The 24,251-nt window shown below is 54.3% G+C and overlaps 2 protein-coding genes across 2 annotated transcripts in view; one reads left to right on the plus strand and one right to left on the minus strand.

Annotated features, from left to right (window-relative positions):
• The window catches only part of NUP188 (nucleoporin 188), a 45,044-nt gene extending 24,577 nt beyond the window's left edge, over nt 1–20,467 (plus strand). The window contains exons 14-44 of the mRNA XM_028107707.2: nt 161–280; nt 764–890; nt 2,137–2,289; nt 2,477–2,603; nt 2,815–2,902; nt 2,999–3,075; nt 3,654–3,768; nt 4,994–5,114; nt 5,241–5,307; nt 6,234–6,362; nt 6,689–6,828; nt 7,672–7,778; nt 8,888–9,094; nt 9,199–9,368; nt 10,288–10,357; nt 10,758–10,825; nt 11,251–11,446; nt 13,396–13,473; nt 13,769–13,854; nt 14,073–14,218; nt 14,719–14,900; nt 16,077–16,277; nt 16,475–16,567; nt 16,974–17,132; nt 17,350–17,487; nt 18,472–18,546; nt 18,628–18,861; nt 18,998–19,129; nt 19,404–19,477; nt 19,614–19,743; nt 19,880–20,467. Of these exons, the coding sequence (XP_027963508.1) occupies nt 161–280; nt 764–890; nt 2,137–2,289; nt 2,477–2,603; nt 2,815–2,902; nt 2,999–3,075; nt 3,654–3,768; nt 4,994–5,114; nt 5,241–5,307; nt 6,234–6,362; nt 6,689–6,828; nt 7,672–7,778; nt 8,888–9,094; nt 9,199–9,368; nt 10,288–10,357; nt 10,758–10,825; nt 11,251–11,446; nt 13,396–13,473; nt 13,769–13,854; nt 14,073–14,218; nt 14,719–14,900; nt 16,077–16,277; nt 16,475–16,567; nt 16,974–17,132; nt 17,350–17,487; nt 18,472–18,546; nt 18,628–18,861; nt 18,998–19,129; nt 19,404–19,477; nt 19,614–19,743; nt 19,880–20,056 (3,987 nt within the window). The 3' untranslated portion in view covers nt 20,057–20,467. The remainder of the gene's footprint in view (nt 1–160; nt 281–763; nt 891–2,136; nt 2,290–2,476; nt 2,604–2,814; nt 2,903–2,998; nt 3,076–3,653; nt 3,769–4,993; nt 5,115–5,240; nt 5,308–6,233; nt 6,363–6,688; nt 6,829–7,671; nt 7,779–8,887; nt 9,095–9,198; nt 9,369–10,287; nt 10,358–10,757; nt 10,826–11,250; nt 11,447–13,395; nt 13,474–13,768; nt 13,855–14,072; nt 14,219–14,718; nt 14,901–16,076; nt 16,278–16,474; nt 16,568–16,973; nt 17,133–17,349; nt 17,488–18,471; nt 18,547–18,627; nt 18,862–18,997; nt 19,130–19,403; nt 19,478–19,613; nt 19,744–19,879) is intronic.
• A 1,229-nt stretch (nt 20,468–21,696) lies between these two features.
• The window catches only part of SH3GLB2 (SH3 domain containing GRB2 like, endophilin B2), a 17,792-nt gene continuing 15,237 nt past the window's right edge, over nt 21,697–24,251 (minus strand). The window contains exons 7-11 of the mRNA XM_028107911.2: nt 23,814–23,837; nt 23,277–23,366; nt 22,850–22,950; nt 22,204–22,444; nt 21,697–21,937 (exon numbers count right to left, since the gene is read on the minus strand). Coding sequence (XP_027963712.1) covers nt 21,830–21,937; nt 22,204–22,444; nt 22,850–22,950; nt 23,277–23,366; nt 23,814–23,837 — 564 coding nt within the window. The 3' untranslated portion in view covers nt 21,697–21,829. The remainder of the gene's footprint in view (nt 21,938–22,203; nt 22,445–22,849; nt 22,951–23,276; nt 23,367–23,813; nt 23,838–24,251) is intronic.

Consider the following 24,251-nt stretch of genomic DNA (forward strand, 5'->3'; position numbering starts at 1 on the left):
TCTTAAATTTAATTTAAGATTATAATTTAAAATTAAAAAGGGAGGAGTGATATCTGCCTGAAGGAAAGGATTGGTTTTAGGTTTTCTTATGATTGCTAGGCAGTCTGGAGATGTGTTAGTCGATGGATAATGTGAAGGTCAGTGACTTCTCTCACCATAGGAGCCAACCTCCGGGCTTGGGATCATTCTGGACAGTGTCTGTGGGATGTTCCCCCATCTCCTTTCCCCTCTCCTGCAGTTGCTGCGAGCCCTCGTATCAGGGAAGTCCACTGCCAAAAAGGTAGGTGGTTCGGTTGGATGCCTGAATTCAGAGTGTGGGAGATATTTTGGGGGTGCCACTGCCACAGCAAGAATTAGTCTGAAGTTGAACGAACGTTGCCAGAGATAGTGCCTCAAGTCTATAAAATTAAGTACCTGTTGTAGATGCAGTGGGAGTAGGGCAAAATACAGAGTTCCTTACTATCTCATTGGCAGAGAATAACAGTAGACACAAGGAGGGAGTACCTAATAAAGCCACACAGTCAATGTCATTTGAGCAGTGAAGACCCACTGTTCAGGAGAGCCAACTGTCTGTGCAGTGAGGGGTCCTTGATCTCAGCATTAGAGGATGGTGAGGGCTGGCAAGGAGTGCGGAGGTGGGTTTGTGTGAAGTTTGAGAGTCCCCACATACACGGTCTGGCTAAAGAGCAGAGAAGCGAATGTGGGACCCCTTCCACATCCCCCAGGTAAACGTGTGGCTGGATTTTTTTTTGCATGTTGGCAGGTGTATAGTTTCTTGGATAAGATGTCTTTCTACAATGAACTTTATAAGCACAAGCCCCATGATGTGATCTCCCATGAAGATGGAACTCTGTGGCGGAGGCAAACATCCAAACTCCTTTATCCTCTTGGTAAGATGGAGAGACCTGGTTCAGTAGCTCTTTTTCCTCAGCCTCTGTTTAGACTTCATCTTTGCTGCTTTAACTTTTTTTTTTAAGCTGCCTTTATTTTTTTTAAAGATTTTATTTATTTGACAGAGAGAGACACAGTGAGAGAGGGAACACAAGCAGGGGGAGTGGGAGAGGGAGAAGCAGGCTCCCCGCGGAGCAGGGAGCCGGATGCGGGGCTCGATCCCAGGACCCTGGGATCATGACCTGAGCCGAAGGCAGAAGCTTAACGACTGAGCCACCCAGGCGCTCTTGCAAGCTGCCTTTAAAGCAGTTCCTTCTCTCCACTATGCTTGTTGATAACTTAGTGCATTTCTCCCTTTTATACATCATAAGATTGTTTTATTTCAAAAATAATGCATGTTCATTGCAACAAAAGACATGGCAGAGATCTACACTTTATGGAGTTCGCCTGTTGAGACTTGTGTGTCGGGTAGTCAGTGTTAAGAACTGATGTGTATCCTTTTACATACTGTGTACGCTCTCCTAGATTCATCCTGCAAGTTGCTTTTCTTATATATACGGATTTGACCCATTCTTTTTAGTAACTACAGAATTATTCTGGATGTTCCAGAATCATGTTATCTTTTTCCTTCTAAAGGACGTGTAGACCATGTCGGGTTTTTGCCACTACAAACAATGCTGCCTTGGCTACATGTCCCCTTATACACTGGTGCTTTTATTTTTAGCACACTGGGTCCCCAAAGCGGGGTTGTTGGATTAAAGGGCATATACAAAAACAATTTTTTTTAAAGATTTTATTTATTTATTTGACAGAGAGAGACACAGCGAGAGAGGGAACACAAGCAGGGGGAGTGTGAGAGGGAGAAGCAGGCTTCCCTCGGAGCAGGGAGCCCGACGCGGGCTCGATCCCAGAATCCTGGGATCATGACCTGAGCCGAAGACAGACGCTTAACGACTGAGCCACCCAGGCGTCCCTACAAAAACAATTTTAAATAAGTGTCCACCAACAGATGAAATTGATAAACAAAATGTGGCATATATATATAGTGGAATATTATTCAGCCTTGAGAAGAAAGGGAATTCTGACACATGCTATAACTTGGGTGAAACCAGTCTATCAGTGTTAGTTACTAGGAAGAGAGTGTGTCCATCTCTGTGTGAGTAAATATTAGTGTCTGGTGTAGGAGTCACTTTTTCCTATTGTATTCCCAGATATTAGAGTCATTTCCTTTCCTCTCTGCCTTAGGGGGTCAGACCAACCTCCGCATACCTCAGGGCACCGTGGGCCAAGTAGTGCTGGACGACAGGGCTTACCTGGTACGCTGGGAGTACTCCTACAGCAGCTGGACCCTCTTTACCTGCGAGATTGAAATGCTGCTGCATGTCGTTTCCACTGCAGGTAAGGTCCACTTGGGGAGACACGACTACGGGAAAGAAAAATGGCCATGCTTAGATTTGGAGGACAGACAGAGAACCTCAAGATAAAATTGAAAACTGTCCAGACTGGGATAAGTGTACAGTGTTTACCTGGGTCTCAGAGACTGTTCTGTGATCTTGAAGGAGTTGTGTGCTTTCTTTCCCCACAGATGTCATCCAGCACTGCCAGCGGGTCAGACCCATCATTGATCTGGTCCATAAGGTCATCAGCACAGATCTGTCCATAGCAGACTGTCTCTTGCCCATCACGTCCCGCATCTACATGCTGCTGCAGCGGTAAGCATCTGGTCACGCACCAGCTGGGTTAACGTCCTTGCTCGTTCCTCTGAGGGAAGCCCTGGCGTGATACTGTCCCCAGCTGAGGGCCTTCCTATGTTTCTAACCCTGCTGGGAGGAGGGACTTGGGCAGAGAGAACTGGAAAATATTTGTGGCGGAACAAGTTATGTTATTCATTTTACCGAGTAAAGTGCACTGTTCTCCAACCAGGCTAACGACAGTGATCTCCCCACCAGTGGACGTCATTGCTTCTTGTGTCAATTGCTTGACTGTTTTGGCTGCCCGGAACCCAGCAAAGGTGAGAGACACCAAGTCTTCCTAAGAGCCAAAAAAGGGTGCACTTGGTGGATACCTGAAGACACGTGGACATTGGGCTCTTCTTTTCCCTTCTCAGGTCTGGACTGATCTTCGTCACACAGGCTTTTTACCATTCGTGGCCCACCAGGTCTCCAACATGAGTCAGATGATTAGGTGAGCCAGGTCTTCTTAGGTTGAGTAAGGCATATTCCCTGGGAGCACCATATACGTTTCAGGTCCAGACTAGCTTCATTCCTTTTAAAGAAGCTTCCCCATGGATGCATTTCTCATCCAGCGGAAACCACCCTAGGTGCGTGGGAGTTAACTCTCCAGCCTAGAGAATCCAGAAGTGTCTAGATCCAGAGACTTGGCTTCCCTTTCTTAGGCTGTTAGTCACTCTGTACCTTTTCTTGTTTCATGGGTACTTGAGCTCACCTGCTGGACAGTTATTAATACACAGGCTCCATTTTCCTACCTGAGCATTCTCTTTGCCCTCTCTTACTTGTAAGACAAAAGGATGTTTTTCGGATGTTTATTTGATTTCTTTACTTTAAACCTCTTGAGGTTGTACATCAATAAAACATGTTCTTAATGCTCACCTTGGGTAGAAAGCCTAGATTTGATGAATTCTTTTGCAGAGATTTCCTATGTGGGGCCCAAGCCATCTAGGTAATAACAAGAATGCTCTGTGATTAGTTTCTGGAAACCCTGAGATTGCCCCACCTGATTCCCTGGCCTCTGTTCTCTCCCAGTGCGGAGGGGATGAATGCTGGAGGGTACGGAAGCCTCTTGATGAACAGCGAGCAGCCCCAGGGCGAGTACGGGGTCACTGTTGCCTTTCTGCGCTTGATCACCACTCTTGTCAAGGTAAGAGCTGGTCCTATGAAATCATCCGAAACAGTTTCTCTCCTACCATCGTCCTCACGTCAGTGCAGGCCCATCAGTCATCCTGAGGTTACGGCATTAACGGTTTCTGTGTATTGAGTACTGACTATGTGCCGGATTCTGTAATGGGTACTTCATCTGTAGCCCAGGGTGATATGTATGTTTTATATCATGACTCAGTATACATTGTGTGTGTGTGGACCCCTGAAGCGGAGTGTCACAATTCAGCACTACTCTGACAATGCAAAAGGCATTTGGATATTTTCTTTTTAAGATTTTATTTTTATTTATTTGACAGAGAGCCAGAGAGGGAACACAAGCAGGGGGAGCAGGAGAGGTAGCAGCAGGCTTCCCGCCGAGCGGGGAGCCTGATGCGGGACTCGATCCCAGGACCCTGGGATCATGACCTGAGCCGAAGGCAGACGCTTAACGACTGAGCCACCCAGGTGCCCCTCGGATATTTTCTAATAAGCTGATTTCACAATGCACTAATGGGTCACAACTCAGTCTGAAAAATAGATTGTGGAGTCCGACAGAATTAGGTTTACATTTCAGGTTGGCCTGCCTGCTGCATCAGCCTTGGGTGAGTAAAGAATTTCTTAGAATCTCTGTAGAATAGGAGTAGTTGAATGGTCTCTAGTCCGCAGAGTTGTGGAGAGGGCCACGCACAAAAAGCACTCGGCCCACTTCCTGCCTTCGAAGATCAGTGAGCGGGTGCTTACAAAGGTAGCAACAGTCCTGTGTGGAGATAGGGATGAAGATCTATATGTTCACATGAAAGTAAAGAATCCCCACTTACAGGTGAGGAAGCTGATGGTAACGAGTAACATTAGACAAAGAATTGTGAGTATTAGAACTCCTGTCTGGCATTCCATCGGCAGAGTAGAGGTTAGGGGTGTGGCTGACATTGTGACCATGAAACCGGCCTTCCCTGTCCCTGGCAGTTCCATGTCCTTCATGTTTATGGCACCTCACCCCTGCGCAGATGTAATCTTCCTCCGTCCCCTTCACGTAGCTGCCTTTTGGGACACTGTGGCGTTGTCTTGTTAGTGTTTTTCTCTATTTCGGAGAAACCCACAGCTTGGACCCCGTTGAACCCTCATGTTTGCCAGGGTTTGCCTGTGGACCTGTGGGTTTCGAGTTAAATCTCTGGTGGCTAAAACACTTCCTTAAAAGGCGTAAGTCCTCACAGCATGGTTTCTTGTAGGGGCAGCTGGGAAGTACCCAGAGCCAAGGGCTGGTGCCCTGTGTCATGTTTGTGCTGAAGGAGATGCTTCCTGGCTATCACAAGTGGCGTTACAGCTCCCACGGTGTGAGAGAGCAGATTGGTAAGGAAGGCATGTGCAGGGGACACTTGAGCAACTCCTTGCTCCCTGGAGATTTTGTCTTCCCCTTTCTTGGGGTGAGGGTCATCACACAAGGCCACATCGTTCCGTGTCTTTTCTGGAGTCCAGGTTGCCTGATCCTGGAGCTGATTCATGCGATCCTGAACCTGTGCCACGAGGCAGACCTACACGGCAGGTAAGTGGTGGGGGGTGACTGCTCGAGCTGGGTACGCCCAGATGCCGCCACTCCCCAAGGGAAGACAGGGGCTTCTGCTGTGGGGAGCCCCCTCGTTTTCCAGAGAACTCAGCTTGCCTTAGCCCAGAACTCAGTACTCTTGAGGTTCTGATTTGCTTTCCACTGGACTGTATCCTTTCTCCTTAATGGGTCGAGAAGAGAACTGAAGCGGAAACAAACCTATCCCCAGTGAGATTGTGCGTGCGCGTGCACGCACACATACACACACAATTTGTTTTTTATGATCTTTACAAAAGTTACACATATTCATTGGGAAATAGAAAGCGCCCTTCCTAAACCTGCTTCTTGGAGATGACTATGAAGTTAGTATGTTTTCTGCTCCGTGTTTTCCCCTGCTTGTACTGACTGCTCTGGAATTTCATTTCCATGCCACTTCATACAGATCGTCTTGTTTAATGGTTCTGTGCAGTCCATTGTATGGATTAATAATTATTCACTTCAGTATATATATCCATTAATTGGTAAGACATTAAGATAGAATTTCAGGGTGGTTTCTAAGATCAAGTCTATTTATTTTATTTTTTAGGATTTTTATTCATTTGAGAGAGAAGCGCACATGTGCACCCACAAGGTGGCGGGCGGGGAGGGAGAGGGAGAAGCAGACTCCCCGCTGAGCAGGGAGCCCTACACAGGGCTCCATCCCAGGACCCTGAGATTATGACCTGAGCTGAAGGCAAACATTTGACTGAGCCACCCAGGCGCCCCTAAGATCAGATCTATTTAAGGAAAGTGATCAGAGTGTATTCATCTGGCGGAGAGGTGCTCTGTATCACTGATGTCCAGTTGGTTCAGTTTGGACAGTGCCCTTCCCTTCCAGTAATGAACTTGGCAGCTCCCTAGTAACTCGGAACGTGTCTGTCTTGCAGTCACAGCCCCAGCCTGCAGTCTCTCTGCATTTGCAGCCTAGCCTACACAGAAGCAGGGCAGACAGTGATCAATATCATGGGTGTTGGTGTGGACACCATCGACATGGTGATGGCTGCTCAGCCCCGCAGGTAAGGCTCCCTCTCCCCTTCCCCATTTATCTTTATTGTGCCTGCATGTTCTCAGAATTCCAGTGTAAGTTAATGTGTGGTGGCTTTTTAAAGATAGTCTTGTTTCCCCGAGGACATAGCCTTTCTATACCCTAGTGGCTGCTGTGTAGACTGGTACATAGCAAAGGGAGTTGATTGCTCCTCCCCTCTCCTAGTTTGGACTGGGGCCTCTAACAGAAGCTTTTGAACTCTGGGATTATTGTTGGGAATCTAATTCATGAGAGCACATATGTTGCAAATGAAGTCATGTTGTCTGAATCAACTTTGGTTTCCATTTGGCACCCTAGTGATGGGGCAGAGGGCCAGGGGCAGGGCCAGCTGCTGATCAAGACAGTGAAACTGGCATTCTCCGTCACCAACAATGTTATTCGGCTGAAACCGCCTTCTAATGTGGTGTCCCCCCTGGAACAGGCTCTCACACAGCATGGTATGTATCACTTTTCCGACCAGCAGTGCTTCTACCCACAAGGACATACTTCAGACTGTGTTGTTAGAGGCCAGCAGTATTTTCTGACTAATTCCTGGAGGGAATGTGGGAATGATCACCAGCTCCCCTCCTGGACTTAGAAACGAGGGCTGGAATGTCTTTCACTTCTGCCTCTTGTTGAGGACAGAATAGTAGTTAAGAATCCATGTTCACAGTCAGACTGCCTGGCTTCAAATTGTGGCTCTCATCAGCCGTGTTACCTTGGGCTTATTATTAAGCAACTGTGCCTCGCGTTTCTCGTCTATAAAATGAGGATAATAGTAGTACCTACCTTATAAGATTACAGTGGAGGTAAGATTACTACTTGTGAATCATGGAGAAAAGTTTGTGGTAAATATTGACTGTTTGACTCTTTGGCCTGACACTATTAATTTAATCCCTTTGGGACCCTGTTTCCTCACTTTTAAGTAGGTGGTTGGGTAATGTCTAAGACCTCTTCTACTTGTATCATTTTGGGATTTTGATAATTTTTGCATTTCAGTGCCGTTCTTCAGCGTGATGTCTTTTTCTAACCTGTTAAGAGACAACCTGTTGTTTTCAAAATGTCTCTCTTTCTGATCTTAATGAATTGGATTGGGCTGTTCACCTCCAAATCCTGGGTACCCCCTTGGCTACTGGAAAAAAAAAAAAAGAACGGTATGGCCACCTGGATTTGCTGTGGCCCTCCCAGGACTTGAGGGCAGTAAACTCCCTCACGTGTGTATGTCGTTGTGACTGACAGTCTCTCTCAGGAGCTTGACTCAGACACGCTTGATGTCTAACCTGTTCCCTGTGCTTCTTCAGGTGCCCATGGGAACAACCTCATCGCTGTTCTTGCCAAATACATCTACCACAAACATGATCCTGCTTTACCACGTCTTGCCATCCAGTTGCTGAAACGTCTGGCCACGGTAGGTTCCCACTTAAGCAGGCAAAGCCCCAGAAAGCTGACTTCGTGCTTGAGACCGCGCCTGCCTTCTTTCAAGAGAATCAGCTTACTTGGCCTTCTCTGACTTTTAAAGATTTTGTTTATTTATTTATTTATTGGAGAGAGCGACTTGCAAGCGTGTGCATGAACTGGGGGTCGTGGGGGGTGATGTGCAGAGGGAGAGGGAGAATCCCAAGCAGGTTAAAAAGCCCAATGCCGGGCTCGATCTCACAACCCTGAGATCATGACCTGAGCCGAAACCAAGAGTCGGTTGTTCAACGGACTAAGCCACCCAGGCAGATTTCTTTTTATCTGTGCTTATGTATTAAAGGATATTTGGTGTGTTCTTTTGTTCTTTATAAAATTAGAATGGCCCCATACATGCTGTTTTATGTCTAGCTTTCTTCACGGAATAGCAGATCTTGCAGTCTTGCCACACGGGCACATTTGGGCTACTTTATTGTCTTTGACGCTTACGTGGCATGCCCCAGAATTCACGCACCCTCACTGATTTGGGCTATTTTTTTATCTTCCACTATTACAGGTAGTGCTGCCTGACTGTTGTCCCTAGAGTTCCATAAACTTCTGTTTTCAGTTCCTAAAAATTAGGTACTAGTGAACATTTTAAATTTTTAGACACTTCTAAATTGTCCTCCATAAAGGATTGTAACAGTTTATGCTCTTTTTTTTTTTTTAAACATAATCTTCACACACATCGTGGGGCTTGAACCCACCGCTCCAAGATCAGGAGTTGCATGCTCCACCTGCTGAGCCAGCCCGGCGCCCCGACAGTTTGTACTCATAACACCAAGCCTTGTATGCCCATCAGTTTTTTCATCTTGTTTTTTACCTTGCATTTCTTTAACCACGAGAGAGGTCGTGCATGTTTTTATGTTATTTACTGTATTTTCTGTGAACCGGTGGGCGTTTTGTACTGTAGTTTGACACAATGTCCCTTCTAACCCGGAGCTACACATCTGGATGTTTCCCTCTCTGCGCATTTTCTTCGAGTTCTCCAGTACCCTTCTGCAGGAGCTTGTCGAGGTTTTTCTGAACATAGAGCCCTACATCTGTGTGTTGGGTTTCCACCAGGTGGCCCCGATGTCAGTATATGCCTGCCTCGGCAACGATGCGGCTGCCATTCGAGATGCCTTCCTGACCCGACTGCAGAGCAAGATTGAGGACATGCGCATCAAAGTCATGATTCTGGAGTTCCTCACGGTTGCGGTAGAGACTCAGCCGGGCCTCATTGAGCTGTTTCTGAATCTGGAGGTGAAGGATGGCAGTGATGGCTCCAAGGTGAGCCTGTGCCTGGGATGAAGCTGGGAGGCGGCTCCCTGGGAGGTGGGTGCGCTTGGCCGGTGGCGGCTGAGGGACTGAACTGTCGCTTGGCCCTCTTGCAGGAATTCAGCCTTGGCGTGTGGAGCTGCCTCCACGCGGTGCTGGAGCTGATTGATTCCCAGCAGCAGGACCGCTACTGGTGTCCGCCCCTGCTGCATCGGGCAGCCATTGCCTTCCTGCACGCTCTGTGGCAGGACCGGCGGGACAGTGCCATGTTGGTCCTCAGAACCAAGTGAGTCTGACTCTGGGAGGGATTGCCTTCCAAGCCTCGTGTCTGCAAAACGGGAGTAACAATAGTTTTATACTTTTGAGGTTCGTTGTGACAGCTCACTTGGCAGACACACGAGAAGTGCTTAGGAGTTGGTCTGTTGTGCGGGAGCGTGACTCTGAGTCATTCTCTGCCGCTGCTGGCACGTGTCCTCTTTACCCCAAGGCAGAGATGTGTTTATCTGAGGGTGCCCTCCTTGTCCTGCCTGTGCATTCTTCCCTTTCGCTAACCCTTTCAAAATGCATTGTTGTTGAGAAACAGTAGCTTCATTTTTTTTTTTTAAAGATTTTATTTATTTGACAGAGAGAGACACAGTGAGAGAGGGAACACAAGCAGGGGGAGTGGGAGAGGGAGAAGCAGGCTTCCTGCTGAGCAGGGAGCCCGATGCGGGGCCCAATCCCAGGACCCTGGGATCATGACCTGAGTCGAAGGCAGACGCTTAACGACTGAGCCACCCAGGCGCCCCAAGAGAAACAGTAGCTTCAGATGAGAGTGGCTTGCTCGAGTCCTTGAACTGAATGAAACCCCCTATTTTCCAGGACCCTGTTTGCACAAAGGGAAGGGACATTCAGAAGGCTGACCACGGGAGTCTGCGTCCTTATTCCCTCCCCACTCTCTTCTTTGTGGGACTCTGGGAAATGTATGGTGGCACAAATCATGAGAATTTTTATTGGTCAACTCTAGAACATACATACAATTATGCTTCTTAGCAGGAAAACATAATTTTATCTGTGGAACCCGTTACATTTATGTAGGCGCAGGTGACCCATGTTAGGATTGAGATGGGTACAGTACGGACAAGTAACCAGCCGAGGCGGGTGGACAGAACTTCGGGAAGGCCTGCGTGAGAAAAGTATGATTTCCAAATGTATTTTCCTTTCAGACCCAAGTTTTGGGAGAATTTAACCAGTCCACTGTTCGGAACCCTTTCTCCTCCCTCAGAAACCTCTGAGGTAAGCCAGGGTGAAGGGTGGGGCAGGGGAGGAGAGGCCCTGGGAGGACAGGCTGGGCGGTGAGACTGAGGTGTAGGAAGTGATGCATCCTCTCATTAAGCAACGAGAGTGTTTTCTTCACTGGAAATTTCTTTCTCAGAGGCGTGTTTGCTTCCTCTCCCTTTGACATCTCGCTTGGGAAGGAAAGTGGCATGCCCTGCTCTGCGTTGATGGCTCCGTGGTCTTCTCCACTCACTTGGAGACCCTGTGGACCCGACATTGCAGATGCCCATTCACATCCAATAGAAATTGGGCTTCCTTGTTTTCCAAGTATCAGGTCCCTGCTCTGTTCCGTTGTCAGGGACACCAGGGAAGAGGTTCTCCTCATGATTGGTGTCTACTCTGCTCTCCTCCTCCACAGCCCAGCATCCTGGAAACCTGTGCCCTCATCATGAAGATAATTTGCTTGGAGATATACTATGTAGTTAAGTGAGTCCTTTCCCCTTTCGAGATTTTAATTTAAGGTTTGGGTGAGGGGTGCGCGGTGGCCTGCCACTGGGTGCATGGCTCTTTGAGCCAAGACAGGAGAGAGCTGGTTTGGAGCCATTTATGGAGGGCCGCTGAGTTGTGTCCCTGGCCGGTCCACTGATGGCATTTATGATTGTCAGAGAGTTATTGTGAAGCAAACTCCATGTGCCTGGGATTTTATGGAGGAGGAATCCTGGAAAAGGCCTCAACCTAACCCATTATGTTGAGCAAGAAGTATGAGCCCCACACAGTGGAGGTGACTGGAGCCGTCTGCCTTTAAGCCCAAGTGAGGTCGCTTTCTCTGTCTGGACAGGGATCTGTGCCCATCATATTTCCATCTGCTTTCAAAACGTAACTGTAGGTTTTGTTTTTTCTTGACACCCTAGGGGCTCGTTAGATCAGTCATTAAAAGATACGCTTAAGAAATTTTCCAGCGAGAAACGCTTTACCTACTGGTCAGGCTACGTCAAGTCATTGGCAGTTCACACAGCTGACACAGAGGGCAGCAGCTGCACCTCGCTGGTAGAGTATCAGATGCTGGTCTCCGCCTGGAGGATGCTCCTCATCATTGCCACCAGTCACGTAAGAGCCTCTTGGAGTGGTTTTCACTTGGGTATTCACTTGGAGTGGTTTTCACACAACTGTGTGCCAGGATGCCTAACAGATAGAGTCCCTTGGGATGAAGGATGAACCAGGGATATTCCCTGAGAGCTAAAATGTAACAGTTCTGTGCCAATAGATGGGGGGCTCCTGTGGGCTGTTCAGGGTGTTGGATCCAACAAGGGACCCTGAAGAAAAATGCAGAGAAGTGATTTAAAATCTTTTGTGACATTCATAAAAGCCTCCTGGAGCTGCCCTTGCAGCCCTGGATGGGTCTCAGGGGCCCCCTTCCTCCATCTGCTTCTCCTGCACATGTCATGTCACCTGCTCGGGTGTGTGCCCTGTGCGTGCTAGGTAAATATTTGTGGACTGGTCAGCAGGCAGCTGGGACAGCTGCAGCAGCACCCTCTCTAGAGAGCAGTTTGTTTTCATTGCTTCTAGAAACTGCGTTTCCTCGTCTTGGAAAAAGAACAGAGGCATTATTTATGTGCTATGTCTACTGAGAGTTGGTTTTTAGAGAGAGAGAGTTAGCATTTGAGAAAAGTCTGCATTTTTTCTGTGTGTGTGTGTGTGTGTGTGTGTGTGTGTGGTTTCACCCCGTCATATTGTGCAATGGGGACTTAGTGTTGAACTGTTCCTCCCTGGGGAATCCAGATTGATATCTTGACTTCATGAATAACTTGGGCTTAATGGATGTCCCTTGTTCCAAGTGTACTCTTACATCTTCCATGAGTGACTCGTTCCCTGTGCCAGACTGCCCATGACCTTGGGACGTTACTGTGTCACCGTGGTTGCGGCCCCAGAGACTGCAGACACAGCAGAGGGCAAGGCGGTCTCTGGGGAATGCGCGATTCCTGCTCAGGTACCCTGTGTGTCACCTGCCTTTAGGCCTTAGCTGGGCAGCAGCTCTGTTTTTGAATTGAAGCATAATTGACATATGATGTTCTCTTCGTTTCAAGTGGACACCAGAATGATTCAGTATTTTATACACCATGAAAGCATTCCCACGATAAGTCTCGTGACCGTCTGTTACCACCCGAAGTTGTGACAGTCTTCCTAACTATGTTCCCGGGCGGTACGGGATAAGCAGCAGGTCTTGAATTGTAGCTCCGGAAGTCCTGCCATCCTCTTTCCTCTTAGGAGAACTATCTGATTCAGTCTAGGAACCTGACCATTCACTTACTCATTTAACAGGTATTAACGGAATGGTCACCATGTGTCAGGCACCCAGGGAGACAGCAGTGAACAGGGCAGATAAGGTCTTTGATCTTGTGGAGAGTGGCCCACGAGGAAAGCAAATTGTAAACAAATTCCCAAAGAGATGTAGGTTGAGGTTGTGATAATTCGCTGTGAAGGAGATAATCAGGATGCTAGGGTAGTGGGCACTTGAGTGGGACAGGGGCCATCAGAGAGGCTGTCTCCGCGGAGGCAGTGGCCAAGCTGAGACCTGAATGTACAAAGGCGCTTTCCAGGCAGAGAGCCGGTGGGGAAAGAGTAGTCTCGGCAATTGGTATCACATGTTCAAGGGTCCAGCGCGGGAAAGAGCTTGGTGTGCTGTGTTCAAGTGGGAAGAAGGAGGCTGGGAGGCTGGGAGGGCCAGAATGGGGTGAGCACAAGGGGGGATGATACTGGAATCCTTTGGACCAGATTCGGGTGGGGGGGCGGTCTCTTGGCCTTGTTTGTATTTCCAGAGCACTGGGAAGGAAGCCTTTGCAGGGTCTGAGCAGAAGGGGGACATCGTCAGGAGGAGGAGTGAACCTGACCTGATTTTGACCACATCTCAGGGTGGACAAAGAAACAGCAGGGAGACGATTAATTAGGAAGACTGTGACTTACCAGTGGCTAATTGCCTGACAGAGGACCCTACATTTCGTGGCTTCTAAAGTCTAGAAAATTTTCCCCAATGCCATTTTTTTCCTGTTCCTTTGTAGGCGGAGGTAATGCACCTGACAGACCGTGCGGTGCGTAGCCAGCTCTTTCTTGACGTGCTTGATGGGACCAAAGCCTTAGTAAGTGTGTCTCGGAGATTCCACATTCCTTCTAAAGAGAAGGTCCCCAGAGCCCAGGAGCAGCTCACAAGTGTGCAGCCGCCCAGCGGTCGGGCCAAGGGGCTCGGGCGGCCTGGGAGGCCTGAGGCCACAGTGCCCCTCCATGGGCTCACACCTCTGGCCCAGGCCAGTGAGCTCGCTGCTGGGAAAGAAAGGCAGGAGGCTGAAAGGGGGTCCTGTGGGCGGAGCTCAGATCTTCCAGCCGTGGCGGCTCACAGGAAACCCGACTTCTCGGCGGTCGGCTGTCTCCCCTCAGCTACTGGTGCCAGCCTCCGTGAACTGCCTCCGCCTCGGCTCCATGATGTGCACTCTGCTGCTCATTCTCCTCCGGCAGTGGAAGGGGTGAGCACTGTGCCAGGGGTTGGGGGGGGTGCCCTCCCCTCTTTACTGACCCTTCACTTTCCTGAAGGGGAGAAAACAGGTGTGGAATGGGCCTGACCTAGCAAACAGATGGGGGCTAGACAGGCTGCCTAGCGGGCCTCCTGAGATGAAGCAGGGGCATTTTGTGGCCTTTACGTGGGGTGTGTTCTCCCTCCCTCTCTGCCCCTTATTGTTTCTAGGGAGTTAGGGTCTGTGGATGAGATCCTTGGGCCCTTGACGGAGATTCTAGAAGGAGTGCTACAGGCAGACCAGCAGCTCATGGAGAAGACCAAGGCCAAGGTGTTCTCGGCGTTCATCACAGTGTTGCAGATGAAGGAGATGAGAGGTGAGGGGCAGAGGGGAGTGGGGACAGCGGTCTCCCCGCCCCACTGACAGCCAGCCAGGTGGGCCTTCATCTGGTTTTGAGCCACACATTTCTGCTGTGTGGTTTGAGCTGACAGTCTTGGAACACATGTCGACAATGTGTTCAGGGCGCCTGGGTGGCTCAGTCGGTTAAGCGTCTGCCTTCGGCTCAGGTCGTGATCCCAGGGTCCTGGGATCGAGCCCTGCATCGGGCTCCCTGCTCAGCAGGGAAGCCTGCTTCTTCCTCTCCCTTTGCTGCTCCCCCTGCTGTGCTCTCTCTCTCTCTTGAAATAAATAAATAAAATCTTTAAAGACAAGAAACAAAACACTCTTTCTCTCTCCCATCTGTGCCACAGCCCGGGCAGATCTCCTCTCAGCACCGTACATTCTCCGCCCGTCTGGGGAGGGGACGTGGGTGTGCCCTGAGAGTTGATGCCGTGAGTGCTGAGCATGACCGCGTCCCTCCCTGCCTGTGCTCTGCAGTGAGTGACATCCCCCAGTACTCCCAGCTGGTGCTGAACGTCTGTGAGACCCTCCAAGAAGAGGTGATTGCTCTCTTTGACCAGACCCGCCATAGTCTGGTGTCAGGTGGTGCTGCAGAGGACAGGGACAGCATGGAGACTGACGACTGCTCGCGGCCACGGCACAAGGACCAGCGTGACGGGGTGAGGGAGCGCCCTGGGGAGTAGTGTGTCCTGCTCTCGCACATCCAGCGAGTACCAGCTGCCTGCCTGCTTGGTACCAGGCCCCGGGGGTGATTAGTGAACGAGACACGTAGTCACTGCACTTAGAGTTCGGAGCCTGGCGGAGGACGTTAACAAAGCCGAGCTGACACAGGGATGTGTCGGGATTCCATCATGGCGAGTCCCACACGGGAGAAATGCCAGGAGAACCCACAGCGTTCTCAGCTAACCCAGGGACTCAGCAAAAACTCCCCCCCTCCAGCCGTGACTTAAAGCATTGGCCGAGCCAGGCAGGCGTGGGGAGCAGGGAAGATCTGGGAGCGAGAACGGGGCTGGTGAGCCATGGTCTGAGGCCCCCGGTCCCTGGAGGAGAGGCTGGGGTGAGGCTGGAGCACGGTGGGGGGGCAGGGTGACCAGCGGCCTTAGCAGCGTCTTTGATCTGGGTTCCAAGTGAAAGAGGAAAGGACTCAAGCAGTAAAAGCAAGGGAGAGAAATGATCAGATTTGGACTCTGGAAAGATCACCCTGGTTGTGCCATAGAAGAGCATTTGTTAAACTGGGTCGTGTCTTACTATAGTGGGTCTCAAACTGAGCTCATTTGGTTACAACCAGTATTTTTTTAATGAAGTAGGGTAAAGCGTTAAAGAAAGTTCAGTGTGCTTTGCAGGATAGAAGGGTAGGAAAACACATCAGTGTGTGTATACGGGGATAAGGTGTAAAAAGTATTTATTACTGTGCCGTTACGGTCAAAATAAGCTTGAAAAGCTGCTAGTATGAAGAATCCATTGGAGAGGGGCCAGGAGGGCGAGGGGGGCCCACCTGGGAGGCAGGTGCAGTGGTGCAGCAAGAGGGGCAGAGGGTGCGGTGAGCAGGTGTGAATCAGGAAGTTTGGTGATGGGAGAGAGGGGGGTCGAGAACCGTCGCTGGGGGGTGGCTTGCTAGTGAGGGTGGAGTCGCTGTGCCCTGTGAGGGAATGCAGGAACCCGGCAGGTCGGGAGAGGCCTCAAGTTGTTCGAGTCCAGCCCACCTGAAGGTGTGTGTGACCTGAGCGAGGGTGGGGATGGCCCGGGGCAGGGCTGCCTGTCCCCCTCGTCCTCCTCCCCTCCCCCCTGCACTGCTTTCTTCCCTCTTGCCCATCTCTGCCCCTGGGCCCCAGCAGGTGTGTGTCCTGGGCCTGCACCTGGCCAAGGAGCTGTGTGAGGTGGATGAGGATGGGGACTCGTGGCTCCAGGTGACTCGCAGACTCCCCATCCTGCCCACCCTCTTCACCACTCTGGAGGTGAGCCTGCGCATGAAGCAGAACCTGCATTTCACTGAGGCCTCGCTGCACCTGCTCCTCACTCTGGCCCGTACTCAGCAGGTAGGGGGCAAGCCCAGGGCCGGAAGGGAGCCTGCCTTGCTCGTGCCGTGCGCGTCCCGGCCCTGTGCGTGATGGCCCCAGGAGCTCTGGTCTGCCCACAAGTGCCAGCTGCCCCTGGGCAGGGTGGCTGCAGGGGACGGGTCCCAGGAGTGATGGGGCTGGGGAAGTGCCATTTCATTCCTAGCCTTTCCCTCCAGGGAGCCACAGCAGTAGCTGGAGCTGGCATCACCCAGAGCATTTGTCTGCCCCTCCTGAGCGTGTACCAGCTTAGCTCCAATGGGACGGTGCAGGTGAGTGCCGTGGCCCGGGGGGCCTGGGCCGGCGCCGGACTGCGGTTGCGGTGGGAAAGCCTCCCTGTCTTTGGTCTTCTACTCGCCCAGGGAATGGCTCTTCAGAGGCTTGTCTGATGCACTGACGGTGTGGACTCCTCCCTGCCCCCACCCTGATTCCTAGCACGAGACGCTCACGTAGCTAGTTAGCGGCCGACCTGAGTCTAGAACCCAGGGTTCTTACATCTCTGCCAAGTGCTCTTTCCTTGCAGTCCCCGGCCTAGGGCCCCTGGGGCTCTGCTGGTCACCAGGTGATGGCCGTTCTGGGTTTTCTTCCTCGAAGCAGCCCGGCTGCCTTGGCTGCTGCACCTGCCGGCTGCGTTCAGTGGTGTGTGTCCTAGTCCTGTGTGTGCTGCTTGTGTCTTAGACCCCTAGCACCTCTCGGAAGTCCGTGGACGCCCCCTCTTGGCCAGGGGTCTACCGCCTATCCATGTCCTTGATGGAGCGGCTCCTCAAAACTCTGCGCTACAACTTCCTGACCGAGGCTCTGGACTTCGTGGGGGTTCACCAGGAGCGGACCTTACAGGTAAGGGGCTGCCAGCATCATACGGGTGGGGGCTCGGGGTAATGGGGGGGAGGTCTGGGCCATTCAGAAACTTCTTAGCCATGATACCTGTTGTGCCATCACCTCTGCGTTTGTGGGCTTAGGACCTGTCCTCCCGGCAGAAGGGCAAGAGCAGGTGGGTTAGGTCCCTGATCCAGCCCACCCTCCCGTCTCTTCCCTCCCGTCTCTTCCCTCGCAGTGCCTCAGTGCGGTGAGGACAGTGCAGAGCTTGGCCTGCTTGGAGGAGGCTGACCACACGGTGGGCTTCATTCTGCAGCTCTCCAACTTCATGAAGGAATGGCACTTCCACCTGCCTCAGCTGATGCGGGATGTCCAGGTGGGACCTCAGACATGGCTCCTTGGGTGGGGGTCTGGGGAAGCGCCTACATATGGGGGCTGTGGGCACTGTCTGGCGCACCTCTGGTGAACTGCAGGCCCGTTCCTGGAACGTGGGCATTTTGCTCAACAAATACAGGCTTTGGTTTTTCACGCTGCTTTCTCTGAAGCTGAAATTTTCTTTCCATAGTAAAGGGCAGCCTTGTAACTTAAGAACCTGGGCTCAGTTAGAGACATTGGTTCACATCCCTTAAGGATGGGCCAGCAGAGCAGGGAGTAGGGGATGTAGGGAAAGAACGGGTCCTGGAGTCAGACAGGCATCTGTCATTTGTCTGACCTTGGTCAGGTCACTTCACGGTCTCTGAGCCTTTTTCTTCTGTAAAGTGGGAAAATGATCCCCATCTTCTTTATTTTTTTTATTTTTATTTTTTTTAAAGGTTTTATTTATTTATCCATGAGAGACAGAGGGAGAGAGAGAGAGAGAGAAGCAGAGGGAGAAGCAGGCTCCCAAGGAGCAGGGAGCCCGATGCGGGACTCGATCCCAGGACCCTGGGATCATGACCTGAGCCGAAGGCAGACGCTTAACCATCTGAGCCACCCAGGCGCCCACCTTCTTTATTTTTTAAGAAAGTTTATTTAAGCAATCTCTACACCCCATGTGGGGCTTGACCTCACAACCCTGAGATCGAGAGCTGCGTCCTCTACCGACTGAGGCAGCTGGATGCCCCTCCCCAATTTCACTTGTTTACTGAGGACCCATCGTATGTGCTAGACCTCGAGCTAGGTCCCAGGGAAACCTCCCAGGCCCCTCTTGCCCCAGTTCGTAGGCAGGCGTCCTTAGTGGCTGTAAGATCTGCAGCCCGAGAATGTAGGAGGTGAGCACCGTGGGACCTCAGGGATGGAGGAAGCGCACCGGGACTCTGGGGGGCCCGCTCGGTCGGGCTCCTCCTGAGTGCCCCCTGCCTCGGCCCCTTGTCCACTACAGGTGAGCCTGGGCTACCTGTGCCAGGCCTGCACCTCCCTCCTGCACAGCCGCAAGATGCTGCAGCACTGCCTGCAGGTGAGCGCCCTCCCCACCCGGCTGCCTGCAGGGCCTCACCCGGCGTCTCGGGACTCCACCTCCATTTCTTGTCTCCCTCAGAGCAAAAATGGGGACGGCATCCCCTCGGCTGTTGCCCCCCGAGTTCAGCGGCTACCCACTGCTGCCCTCGCGCCCCCCTCCTGCTCCTCCTCCAAGCAGCCCACTGCTGACACGGAGGCCTCGGAGCAGCGAGCCTTGCACACGGTCCAGTACGGACTCCTCAAGATCCTCAGCAGGACCCTGGCGGCCCTGCGCCACTTCACCCCGGACGTCTGTCAGATCCTGCTGGATCAGGTACTGGCCACCCCGAGTGCCAGGCCACCGACCTCCCCGCAGCGAGCTGCCGACGCTCTCCGGGGCTCCGCTCTGCCCTGAGAGCTTGTCCGGGGTCCCTGGTGGGGCTCCACATTGCTCCTGTCTTGCCTTGCAGTCCCTGGACCTTGCCGAATACAACTTCCTATTTGCCCTGAGCTTTACCACGCCTACCTTTGACTCTGAAGTGGCCCCCTCCTTCGGGACCCTTCTGGCCACAGTGAATGTGGCCCTCAACATGCTTGGAGAGGTAAGTTGGGGGCTGTCAGACTCTGGCCTCTCAACCTTCCAGTCTTCCTCCCCGTCTCCCGCGGCCTGTGGCCTCGAGCACGTTATTAGCCCTCCTGAGCCTGTTCTCTTCCTGAATGAATGTGACAGAGCCTCCCCGAGAGGATTGTCATGAGGCCCGAGTGAGGTAGCTGAACGCTGCTTAGTGCAGGACCTGCTGGGTGGGAGGCTCACAGTGAGTCACACCTGTTACTGTTACTTTTTTTTTTTTTTTTTTACTGTTTCTCTTCCTCCAGCTGGACAAGAAAAAGGAGCCCCTCACCCAGGCTGTGGGGCTCAGCACACAGGCAGAAGGGACCAGGACGCTGAAGTAAGAAAAGCCCTCCTTCTAGAACGCGAGCTAGGGTCAGGGCTGCTGTGGATCAGCCATCCTGTTGGCTCGGCGGTGTGCCTCCTGCCGGCCGGCTCGGCTCCCTGCAACAGAGCCCGCCCTGCCCTCTCCCCAGGTCCCTCCTGATGTTCACCATGGAGAACTGCTTCTACCTGCTCATCTCCCAGGCCGTGCGCTACCTTAGGGACCCAGCTGTGCATCCCCGAGACAAACAGCGGATGAAGCAGGAGCTCAGCTCGGAGTTGGTACAGACGGATAGAGGGCTCGGACTAGAGGGGCGGGCGGCTAATGGGGATGAGCCTGTTGGGGTCCCACCCAGCCCCCCACCTCCCAGGGCCAGCCAAGGGCTCGGGGCCTCATCTAGTGCCTTTTCTCTCATAGAGCACGCTGCTCTCCAGCCTCTCCCGCTACTTCCGCCGCGGGGCGCCCAGCTCCCCTGCTGCCGGCGTCCTCCCCTCGCCTCAGGGCAAGTCCACCTCTCTCTCCAAGGCTGGCCCGGAGAGCCAGGAGCCTCTGATCCAGCTAGTGCAGGCCTTTGTGCGGCATGTGCAAAGATAGGGCTGCGGCCCGTCGCCCCCCCCCCCCCGCCCCCAGCCCGCATGGCGCCCCGGGCAGCAGGGGTGCTGCTGTGGGACTGAGAGCAGCACCTGTCTCCTGCTGCCCCCAGCAGCCCCGACTCCGCCCACTCACTGGCGTTATTTTTGTAATAGATCAAGAGGTCCACAGCCAGGTGGGAGCTATGAGTCTGCTGCACTCGCGCGCCCTCAAGTTCAAAATGCCCCAGGGGTGTGGTCCTTCCCTCAAGCATTCCCCACTGCACCTGGCCCACTGGAGGCCGGGAGCCAGCGTCTGTGCGGCCGGGAGAGGCTGCGTGCACGGGTCTGAAGATGTTTTCCATGCTCTGTTCTTGCAGTTTTTGGTAATACTGTGGTCTATTTATACAAATATTAAAAATACTGTTTATAGACAGAGGGGTGTTGTGTCTTCAGGGCCTGGGGTCGAGCAAGTCTTCCTCGGCCAGGCACCCGGGAGTGGAGCGGAGGTTTGGGGAAAGCAGGATATTTATTGACGGTTGACCCACTAACATCCCCCCGGGGAAGCCAGGTGGACACTTTAATTTTCCCTTCCCTGGCTCCCCCGGCTCCCCCGGCTCTCGGCCCGTCCCCTCACCCCTGCCACATTCCCATTTTCCAGCTGGCCTAGCTTCTCGTGGGGAGTGGCCTTTCCTGAAGTTCCACTGCTATTTATAGCTCAGTGCCCCAGGCTCCCTCCCTGCCCCTCCCCTCAGAGGCCCTGGGGTGGGGCCTGCCAGCCTCCAGCCGCCTCACCACCTCCTCACCAGAGAGCTGGGCCTGGCTAGGGGCCTTCACCTGAAACCTGAAGTTTCTAGAACCAGACTGACCTGGTGCTAGAGTCCCTGCGCGGCCACCTGCCAGTTACGGAAGCTTGAGGAGGTGACTGACTTTCTGCTCTCTTCCCGCGTCTGGGAGGACGATGTGAGAACAGGCGAACCAGCCACAGGTTACCAGCCAAGACCCCCGTGCACATTACAGCCCACATTTAGGCGAGTTTCTCTTAGGACAAAATGTCTCCCCTGCAGCCTCCTGTGCAGGAGCAGGGCTCCCCCTGGAGCCATGCAGGCCCTGCAAGAGGAAGGGCAGCCGGGGAAGGCTTCCCTTGCCCACCCTCAGGGCCAGCCCCAGGGGGCCCGCAGCCCGACGGGAGCCCAGGCGACATGCACGTGAAGGCTGGTTTATTATTTGTCACTGGCTGGAGAGCAAACAGACAGGCAGAGTAAAAAGATCAGTTTAAAAAGTGAGCGTGGAGAGGTGCAGGCTGAGCCATGGAACTTGGCGTGAGCTGTCCCACGTGGGAGGGGGAGGGCAGCACCCAGTCCCTCCGCCCCGGTCCCTCCGGAGGGGCTGGCATCCAGGCCCCGGGCTGCCGCACACCTGCCTGCCTCCCCCACCTTGCTGCTTTTGGCAACCGAAAGGCAGGTGCTCTCTGGCCAAGGGTGCACCCCAGGCTTCCCAGGGGGGCTGGGGTGCCTAGGGCGGCACCGCGGCCAGCCCCACCCCCCTCAGCAGGAGCTGGGAGGGTTGGGGAGCGGGGGTGCTCAGGGGATGCAGGCAGGGTGGGGGGCTCCAGAAGCGGGGCTGGGGGAGGGGCCCCCGCACAGCCGGATGACCGGGGGCACGGACAGAATGGGGCTAGTCGCCCCACCCTGAGCAGCTGAGTCACCAACAGACAAGTGGCAGGGCTGCCGACCCCCTCCCCCCCCCGTCCTCTCCCGCCCAGGCCAGAGGGGGCAGGGGCCTGGAGGGGGCCTGCTTAGCTGAGCAGTTCCAAGTAGGTGACCGGGACCTTGCCCTTCTTGTTGCCTCTCTCGCCGATGAGCCAGTCAGGGTCCATGCCAGGCAGGCTGTAAACAGTGATGAGCTGAAGAGGAGGGCAGAGAGGGGAGGTCACACCCCAGCCGGGGGCAGGAGGGCGTGGGGACAGGCTGCCAGGGCCCCGCGAGACCCGGGCATCTGCACCTCCAGAAGCAGGAGTTGGCCTCCTCACCCCCCTACGGAGACTGCTTCCTCAGAGCTGCGGCTGCCTCCGCTCACCCCCAGCCCCAGCCCCACCCCAGGGCCCCTCAGACGCTTGAGGGCAGCGGAGAGGGGAGCTCCCCATTCCAGTTCCCGTGGCGTCAGGCCCACCTCGTCAGCCAGCAGGGCCAGCTCGCTGCTGTCGGCCGCCTCATAGTCGTAGAGCACCCGGGCCTTCCGGGTCCCGCTGGCGGGGGGGGTCACCTCCTCCAGGCAGAGAGCGGCCTCTCCTGGAGGGGCCAGGCCAGCCACAGAGGGGCCCACGGGCATAGTGGCCGCGGCGGTGGTGGGCGAGGTGCTGCTGAGGGGCGGGGAGGCGGGCTCTGTGGTGCCCACGAAGGTGCCTGGGAATCTGGAGAGGGGTGACATCTCAGCCGGGAGCTGTGTCCCCGTGGGAGTCCCACGTGCTCCGTCGAACACCTGGGCCCACTGCCACAGAGGCAGGGAGACCCCGGCTACTTACATGGCTCCCTGGGAGCTGGCAGCATGAGGGGGAAAGCAAGGCAAGGGGAAGCGTGAGCCGTACCGCCCCGTCCCTGCCATCCTCCCGCCCAGGCCAGCCACCTCCCTGTCACCCAGAGAGGCGTGTGACGCTCCCAACCGAGGGCTCACTCAGCAGCCCTCTAGCCCGCCCTGCCTGTCGGGGCGGGGGGGGGGGGGCAGGGGGGCTTGCTGAGCCTGGGGAGAAGGCTGTTGCCCGGGGGAGGGGGCGTGGGCCACTCGTGGGGCCTGGGAGCCTGGGGACCCCAGTGGGCACCTGCCCAGCTGTTTCTGTAAGTCCAGCATGTGGCGGTAGCACTGCGCGTAGTAAGTTGTCTGGGACTCCACAAACTCATGGAGGCAGCGAAGGTGGTTCACCTGCGGGGGCGCGGAGAGTGGTGCCGACAGTGCGAGGTGCCCTAGCCTACCAGAAGCACCCCCCCTCCCCGCAGACCCTGGCCTTTCGCGCTCCCTCCTCAACCCCAAGCCACCTGCTCCCTGGGGTGGGGGAGGGCTGCCCAGCCTCTGGCACTGGGACCAAAGCTAAAGTTCCACCTTGAGGACCATGAGCTCAAGCACTGCCCCTTGTCACCCGCTTTTGAGATCCAAGTTCATCACCGGCCTCTTGTGGAGGAGTTTACTGGGGGGCCCAGGGGGGTGGGCAGGAAGTCGGTGGATGATGGGCAACACAGGGCGGGACTCACGTGAGTGCTGCTGATTCCCTCCAGCAGGAGTCGGGTCACTTCTGCCTGCCGGTCAAACTCCGTCTGGGCCACTCGGAGCTCCTGCTCGGCCTGGGAAGGGCAGAGGGGACGGTGGCTGACAGCAGCATTTGCCCCCGCCTTCCCGCCCAGGATCAGCCTCCTCTCCTGCTCCGGATGCAGACGACACGTCCCCCCCTGGGGACGTGGAGTTATCCTGGTGGCACGGATGTACTTCTCACCCCTGACTTCAGGCCCGGAGCCCTGGCCCCTAGCTGGGACCCCTCTGGACCCGTCCCGTCACAAGCGGTTCAGAGACAGACCCGCGGGTACTCTGCCACCACCTTTGACACTCCGTCCCTTCCCGTCTGACACCACCGTTCCCCTGTGTGCTCAGAGGAACTGTGGAGGCGGCTGCCCCACAGAAGGAAAGTGATACCCCGACAGTGGCGGAGCCCAGAACTAGAAACTGATCTGACCCCTGCCCCACCCCCATCCACTTCAAGCCTCTGCCCCCAGGCCTCCTGGGCCCACACTCACCTTGTCCACCTCATCATTCCAGAGCTTCGGAGACCACAACAGGACCAGGCGGCAAGGGAGGGAGAGGGCACCGGTCAGCGGGGGAGTGGGGTGAGGACGGCTGAGCCCCAGAGCCCACGCCCTGCCCCAGCTCCCCAAGACCCCACCCCTTCCCTCGCCACGACCCTTCTTCACTCCCTCCCCATAACCCAACCAGGAGCTGAGGCTAGGAGGCGGCCTGGCGTGAGCGGGGTCACTGACAACCACAGTCCAGCCCAACATGCCGCATGCAGGGAAGGCAGGGACGGCCAGCTGGGAAGTCCTGCTTGGGTTTCTCCTACAGCGTAAGCCCCCAGGCTCTGATGGGAGACCCGGTGTCCCCCATCCCACCCTGACGATCAGCTAAGGCTGGTGGGCTGGGACGCAGGGCCGTGTGACCCTAGGCCAGTCACTGAACCT

This window comes from Eumetopias jubatus, unplaced genomic scaffold (assembly GCF_037043125.1).
Source record: "Eumetopias jubatus isolate StellerSeaLion01/CBP00866 unplaced genomic scaffold, mEumJub1_p1.0 scaffold_15, whole genome shotgun sequence".
NCBI lineage: Eukaryota > Metazoa > Chordata > Mammalia > Carnivora > Otariidae > Eumetopias > Eumetopias jubatus.